This window comes from Protobothrops mucrosquamatus, unplaced genomic scaffold, assembly GCF_001527695.2.
Source record: "Protobothrops mucrosquamatus isolate PMUCROS unplaced genomic scaffold, P.Mucros_1.0 scaffold533, whole genome shotgun sequence".
NCBI lineage: Eukaryota > Metazoa > Chordata > Lepidosauria > Squamata > Viperidae > Protobothrops > Protobothrops mucrosquamatus.
Genome location: NW_015386840.1, coordinates 327,256 through 335,373, shown reverse-complemented (window position 1 = coordinate 335,373; position 8,118 = coordinate 327,256). Strand labels below are relative to the sequence as shown.

Below are 8,118 nucleotides of genomic sequence, written 5' to 3'. Positions count from 1 at the left end.
GGATCCACTCCACTAATCATCATAACGGTTTAGCCATGCTCGTTCCCAACGTTGAGTTTTCAAACCAGGAAACCGTATATGGAATATGAAAAATCATTTAATGTTAAAATGAGTATTATGAAAGGAAGTGGTCCATGTGAGACTCGGGCCAACCCCATTTTGCAAACTCACCATTCACGCTGGACCCAAAATGGCTTAAAGAGATGATACTCACATTTCAACCCACATACAGATAACCCAGCTACAGCTCGGAAACCATTTTGCTGTTCAGCGTTGTGTCCAACTCTTCATGACCCCATGGACCACAGCACGCCAACACACACACACACACACACACACACACACACTGTTCTCCACTGTCTCTTTGTGTTTGCCCAAATTCATTTTCATTGTGTTGATTACACTATCTAACCATCTCATCCTCTGCCATGCCCTTCTCCTTTTGCCTTCAATCTTTCTTAACATCAGAGTCTTCTCCAATGAGTCCTCTCTTCTCCTTTGGTAGCCAAAGTATTTGAGCTTCAGATTCAGTATCTTTCATTCCAAAGAACAGTCAGGATTGATTTCCTTCAGAATTGAGTGATCTTATCTCCTTGCAGTCTCAAGAGTCTTCTCCAACACCACAATTCAAAAGCCTAAATTCTTTGGCGCTCAGCCTTCCATATGGTCCACCTCTCCCGGCCAAACATTACTACTGGAAAAATCCATAGCTTTGGCTATATTGGAAACCATAAACATTGTCATGCTCAATAAAGAAGAATTAATGGACTTCAAAATCCTTTCACAGGAAAGAAGGGAAGAAGCCCCCAAGTCATATAGAACTATTATTCTTGAGTCCAAAGCATTTTGCACATAGATCTTCCTACAAACTCGTCTTGAATCTACAGGTATCTCAGACAAGGTGCACATGTTTGCCCAAGTTATAATATGGTTTCCTCCAATGGTAAACCCAATTACTTTGGTTTGTAATGTTGACCAAGGACTCCATATGAGATTAAATGAGATGCTCAAATTCAAAAGGAAGAGGGCTAAGTTACCTGTTCCTACCTGGATATTTGGTAGGGTAAGTTGAACTATTGGTTATTTTTTAAAAAATCTGTGCCTTAGGACTTATGCTTCACCATTAATGGGCCTTCTGACTCAAAACTAATAGAAAATAATATTCCTAATGTTCTACATTGTAGTAATTTGAGAAGACTCCAGAGACAGGTATATCTTGGGATGCCTGCCTTATGGAATAGCCTCCCTTCTAAGAACTGAATGTCCACAACCTTTTTCTTCTTCATACTTTAATATAGTTTTATGAGGGTCTTTTTACTTGTCCATGAGTCTCCAAGAATGGAATTACATTCTAAGTATCACTGAAACTATATATAAAAAAACCCCTATCAAACAAGGGACCACCATAATTCGGTTTCATACACTCAGCCAGCCATGAAACTCACTAGCTGGTCTTAGTTCATGAGAGTGAGAAATGATCTAAGACAAGTCAAATATCTGTTTCCTGATCAAAACTTTTCAGCTGCATAGAGGATCCTCCACCCTGGCTTTGGGGTGGAGTTCCATCAGTACGCTGATGATACTCAGCTGTACATCTCCACCCCAGGTCACCCCAACGATGCCCTTGACGTGATGGCCCGGTGCCTGGAGGCCGTACGGGTCTGGATGGGGAGGAATAGACTCAGACTCAACCCTTCCAAGACCGAGTGGCTGTGGTTGCCGGCGCCTCGGCATAGTCAGCTGNTTTATGTAAATAAATAAATAAATAAAGGCGGCCATTTCCTTAAGAGTTTGTGGACCCTTGTGACAACATTACGGGTCCCCCAGGACCACAGGTTGAGAACCACTGTTCTATCATATCTACCGATAATGTTATATGTCATACATAAAGTATAGGTTTTATAAACTGAATGGAAGAAAATACACTTATTTGGGGAACTACTTACTTCATTTTTCTTTTGTACTGCTTTAATACTGACAGAGATGGTAGGATTTCTTGAAACTGGATCTTCACTATAGACTTCAAAACAAGCACAACATTAAAAAGAACAAATAAAGAGAACAATGTATTTTTTCCATATCTTTCTCTTTCTTTTCACTAACAAGCCTTTTCATTGATTTTCTTGTATTTATATGAGAGCTGATAAACATTTTAACAGTATTTGTTTCTGAGTGGCTCTTAAACTCTGATTCATTGAACTTCTTAACAAATGTTGAATTTATTTTCCTCACTGAAAGTAACATTCCTATATCTTTGTAACAGTGTTCAGGTTTCCAGAATGAGAAATTTTCGGAATAGAAACACAACTTTCTCTTTAATTTCTCTTCAGCATACACCCACCCACTCCTTTATTCAGCATGTTTATTTACTATAGTATAGAGTATATATATACTATAGTATATATCTGGTAATAATAATTCGCTATTAGGATCCAAAATGGCCAACATATCTGTAGCTGGCAGCAGGTGCTTAAAGAACCTATGCCTTTTCCTAGATTTATACAGATGCCATGAAGACTAAAAAAAAATTGGTGTTTCAGGTAATTCAAGTGCCTACATTACAACTATGGATGCCCAGGAGAATCTGTGACTTCTTTAAGAAGTTCCTTAATTGCAAAATACATCTATGTCATAAAGTGCCAGAAGACACTGTCTCAAGCTTGTGTATTTGTGGCTATCCAGCAGAAAACCCAAAAGAAAAATCATCCTACATAATTCCACACCCTCATAATATTCTAAGTTACAGGGACCTCAAACAGTTCAATTTTTTTGTTCCTTTGTTTCAGCTGACAAACAGCTGACTTCTCAAGCTGCCCTTTGTTTTGAGTTGATTGGTAGATTCACACAAGCACCACTTAATTCAGTTTTTGTTTTTGCTTGGTTTTTTTTAAAATCCCTAATGAACTGTACATTTACGACACTATATTTTCTTCTGTTAACAAGTATCCTGCTCTGGGAAGCTTTCTAACCCCAAAGCTGTCCTCCGACGGCAAAACAGAGGCGGGGGGTGCCATGTGTGTCAATCCGGAGTTCATTTCTTGGCTGCAGAGGCCTTTCCAGAAGGCCTCCGACGGCGAAACGGAGGCCGGGGGTGACGTGTGCGAGCTGCGGAAAGCAGCCACAGCAGAAGTGGGCTGGCGAGGCAGGTATTGGGATGTGGGAGGCCTGGCTGCAACTGTCCTAAGGTAAGTGGATGCGGGGCACATGGGGCAGCTCCATCCCCCCTGCCCTGTGCACCTCGCCCCACCTCGTGCAACCAGGTGCAATGGAGTGGGCAGGGTCTTAAGTAGAGCTTATTTTTGGAGTAGGGATAATATTGGGCGCATGTGTAAAAATCAAGCTAGGGCTTATTTTGGGGGTAGATTTTATTTTCGGGGAAAAACGGTATTACATATCCTATGCAAAAATCTCTTTTATTTCACATAAATGACTTCATATAAGTGAAGAAAACTTTTTTCTTTTAACTAACCTTCAGTTTCAGATGTTATGTCTCTTTCATTTCGTAGAAATTCTGCCACTCTTTCTGCCAGACTGATATCCACAGCTGTACTTCCAATGTTTATATCAGGTACTATAGAATGATCCCTACGACTTACTTTCTTACTATTTTGCTTTTCAGGTAATGTTCCACACCTTTAAAAGTGACATTTTTTTTAAAAAAGAAGATTTTAGGTAATAACGTCTCCTTTTATACAACAGTTTTTACTCCCTTTGGTAATATATGTCCTTATAATCAAACTGAATGCTGAATTCTTACCTTGGAATATTTTTAAATGGTTCACCATATGCATGTCCATTTTGGATATCAGCTGGAGCTCCTTCTGATGAAGAACTATTTGTATCCTCAGAACCATCTTTCTCCAGTTTGGGTGTGATAGTGGAAAATTTTTCACACAGTTTCTGTGGTTTCTAAAACAACACCACATATAATTTTTAAGTTTAAAAAATGAGTTATATTCATAGCTTTGCATTACACTCCTGTTGTGCACATTTCAATATCTACTATTGCACCATAGGAAACCCGTCTGCCTAAGAAAATCCTCATCAGTAGAGGCTAGATATTTTCAGATTTGGATTAGAATGTAAATCTTATTGAGATATATGCCTTCCTATAAAAAGTATTTAATACAAATTACAATTTGATAATATAATTGTTTTGAAAAATTATAGATCAAATTTTAAATTTTCCCTTCACAAAAATTGTCCCATATTAGTTACCCAAAGGCTTCATCTGGCTTTAAATATGTTTTTGCTAAATAAATTATAGGCCAGGATTTCATTAGATAAGTACCATTCCTTAGTATTTTTCATGTAAGTTTCTGCTACCTTCTAAATGTACATTACAAGAAATGTCCATGGCTATGGAATGTTTGACGCTGCTTAGCGACTGCTCTACAAGGAGATTCATTACTTAAGATTCTGAAATCTTGGCTTCCCTGACAGTGTACTGATTAATCAGGAAGAAAACATAGAGTGATTGCTGGAAATATTTTGAATTAGTCTGTATCTCTGGGAAAGCAAAACTTTCACATAATATTTTATACTATTTTAATTTTTTTAATATAATCCCATGACAGTAAAAAAAGAATGCCATAGAAATTTCATACTTTTCAAGCCCTATTAATGCACATTTACTTTTTAAAATATAAAGTAAAGGAAACAAAGACTTTTTGTTCTAGCAGCATAGCAGGTCTTTGGATTCATTTTCTTTACACCTCATTATCATGCATAAAAAACAAAGAACACCCCACAAAATGTTTAGTATGAACCTTTTACCCATTATACAATCTCAATGCACCAATAATTTAATCTGATGCAGGTCAAGTTAGGCTGTTAACATAAAGTGCATAACTTTATCATTAATTATTGGCTTCTCTAGATGCTAAAAGCTTACAGTTCATATTCTGATATTCCTATGTAAAGTTAAAATGTTTTTCTTGGTCTTTCTCAAAAGTAACTATTGCAAAAATCACTGTTTGCATCGTTACTTAGTGGGGAAAGCTGAGGGTGAAATAATTTTGCTCTATCTATGCTAATTTTCAGAGATGATGCTGAGAGAAAATAATTTATTTCCTTTGCTGAGTTCAGCAAACAGCAAAATATGTTCAAATGCATGCAGTTAGCAAGTTACAGCAGTTGCATCTCTGTATGCTGAAGAGAAGGCTACAAATTCTCTAGAGCAGTGGTCCCCAACCTTTCTGGGTTGACAGCCTGACACGGGGGGGGGGGGGTTTAGAGGGGATGGTTTTGCAAGAGATAGGTGTGCGCGCGTGCAGCTTTATTTGTATGAGTGACGGGTGAGTACTCCCGTCACTCATGTTGCCCGATTGTGAATAGGCCATGGCCTAGTAATGGGCTATAGCCTGCAGGTTGGGGATCCCTAGCCTTACGTATAATAGCAATAGCACTTAGACTTATATACCACTCCATAGTGCTTTATAGCACTTTCTGAATGGTTTACAAATGTCAGCATATATTGCCCCCTACAATCTGGGTCCTCATTTTACTGACCTCGGAAGGATGGAAGGCTGAGTCCACCTTGAGTCTGTCAGGATTGAACTCTAGGTTGTGGGCAGAGCCTGCAATATTGCATTCTAACCACTGCACCATCACACCCCACCCCACAATAACAGACAAGATACTATGAGTAGCAAAATATGTACAAAATCCCAATAAATAGTAACAACCTTATTCTACAAATGATTTCTCAAAAATAAATGCAAATGAATTCAAGTGTTTGTTTATAAGCAAACATGCATATTCATATATATACATATTGTATTATATGTAAGAATAAAGTCTCCATTATTCTACATATGTTAACCAAGTATTTGCTTTCCTAGAACTCCCAGAAGAATGGAAGAGGGATTGATTCACTTTATGTATATTTATTATAAATATTATTGCTCATTGTGCATTTTTATTGTGGTGTCAAGGCATCTAAGCTGGGAGATATCCACTTTTGAGCTATTTTCTTTCTATAGGCAGATTTTTGTTTCTATGCACTTTGAGACACTTTGCCCAAATTCAAATATTAGCTTTAGATATGCTCAAAATAATTTCCGTTGCTTACCAAATCGCAATTTTGGTCTTGAAATTTGTTGCCGTAACGTCGCTCTAAAATCCACAATGATGAAAGAATGGCAGATGAAGATATTTTCACATGCATCATTGGCTGGCATTCCTGAAATGCCCCTGTTGTGATGGGATCTTGAACCATTCTTTTACTGGACCATCTGATCATCCATTCAAGTAAGCGAGATATATTGTTAAATTTAAGATGTATTTCTGGAACTGGTTCGTCTTGTTGTGTGATGTCATTCACTTGTCCAGTTTTGCAGATGTATTTTTGAAACAGAGCTGTTTTAGGGGTAGACCGACATTGAACCAACGCTGGTGTGAATGTCTTACTGGAATTATGTGAGTCACTGACTGATTGCTGGCTTTGACCAAATAAGCCTCTTCTTTCAGCAAGTCTCATAACTGAATCACAATCTGAAAGCTCTAACAGTTGCTCATCGGCTAAAGTTTCTTTTTCACAATCTTTTTTCTTTTTATCACATACAGAAGCTAGTTTAGAATCACTAAATCCAAAACCAAGGGTGTAGCAAGAACCAGCTCGGAATGCATTTTGGACTTCAGTTCTCACCTGTCGACGTATCAGTGTTGTATGAACATCAAAAAGAAGAGAATGGAGCTCATGCTCTCTAAGCAGTGCTGAAAAGCATGTCAGAAAAGGAACAGCAGATTCACTGTGATTGAGTGGATCTCTTTCAAGTATGTAAGTTAGGAAGAGGTCTAAAAACTTAATGTATTCATCATCATCACGTTCAAATTCCCATTCACCGACTAGAGGCATATGAAGTTGATTGGGAACGTCTTCATGGGTCTCTTTTTTAAAATCTCTTTCCCCACTGCAGTCTTTTAACTTTTCAGTCCACTCTTTACGGTTGGAAACATCTATACAAGAGGGTAAATCACTACAAAACAGAATAAAATAACATATAAAAAGCAAATTCTTTTCCTTCCACAGCAACTTCTGTATATCCATAAAGGCAAGGCAGGTGCTTTCAATCCAGGAAAGAAACAAATACCGTGTTTCCCCAAAAATAAGACTGGGTCTTTTTTTTTTGCCTCCAAAAGAGGCACCAGGTCTTATTTTCGGGGGATGTCTTTTATACTCACCTCCGGCACAGACAGATCCGCCCAACAAGTCCACTTCTTCTGCCCAAAGGAGCAGCTTCATTCTGCAGCTGCATTCCGGCCTGCTTTTAGGAAGGCCACTGCAGCCGAGTACTGAGCTATGGATTCAATCCATAATGGATTCAATCCATAATGGATTCAATCCATAACTTGGTTCTCAGCTGCAGTGCCCTTCCATTAAGGCCTATGACTGAGAAATGCAGGCCTGGCTGCAGAAGACTTGGCAGAAGAAGTGGGCCAGTGAGGAGAGGCCTGGCGACAAGGTAAGTGAGTACGGGGCATGTGGGGAGCTCCACCCCCCCCCACCCCTGTCCTAGTTTGATTTTTAGGTGTGCCTTGCCCCAAAACTAGGGTTTATTTTTGAGATAGGGCTTATATTAGGCCGACCCCCAAAAATCAAGCTAGGGCTTATTTTCAGAGTAAGCCTTGCTTTCAGGGAAATGTGGTACTACAAAGTAGCTAAGAGTAAAATAAGCCTGCATGGCACAATGTCAATCATATGCTAAGTCTTATGAAAAATATTAATTTACTGAAAAATGCATTAAATATGATTTTTATGACAATCTCATTCTTATTGTGTTCTTCTGCTTTAAGGATTTTCTTGGATGGATCGTGTCAGTCCACTACTGCTTTGGTCTTACTTTGCTATGTGATGCCCAGAATCAATGAAGCATAAGAGGAGCAGAACAAGGATATGAGGCTTTTAGGTTGCGATCCTATGCACACTTACATACAAGCCAGATGGAACTTGATGCAAAGAAAATGTGGACAATTTCATACAGTTTAAATAAGATGTTACTCAAAATAATATTTTCTTTGATTCAAGACAAAATGTTAAAAACACTTACTTGGGATCTTCTTGCTTCGGTTTTCTTGCTTCTTCTGTCATCCCAAACTCAGAAAGTGAATCTGCTG

The 8,118-nt window shown here is 38.5% G+C and overlaps 1 protein-coding gene across 1 annotated transcript in view; it reads right to left on the bottom strand.

The window, feature by feature from the left end:
* CPLANE1 (ciliogenesis and planar polarity effector 1) overlaps positions 1 to 8,118 on the bottom strand; it is a 60,297-nt gene that overhangs the window by 28,518 nt on the left and 23,661 nt on the right. Inside the window, exons 24-28 of the mRNA XM_029284327.1 lie at positions 8,052 to 8,115; positions 6,074 to 6,980; positions 3,758 to 3,909; positions 3,470 to 3,633; positions 1,947 to 2,029 (exon numbers count right to left, since the gene is read on the bottom strand). Coding sequence (XP_029140160.1) covers positions 1,947 to 2,029; positions 3,470 to 3,633; positions 3,758 to 3,909; positions 6,074 to 6,980; positions 8,052 to 8,115 — 1,370 coding nt within the window. The remainder of the gene's footprint in view (positions 1 to 1,946; positions 2,030 to 3,469; positions 3,634 to 3,757; positions 3,910 to 6,073; positions 6,981 to 8,051; positions 8,116 to 8,118) is intronic.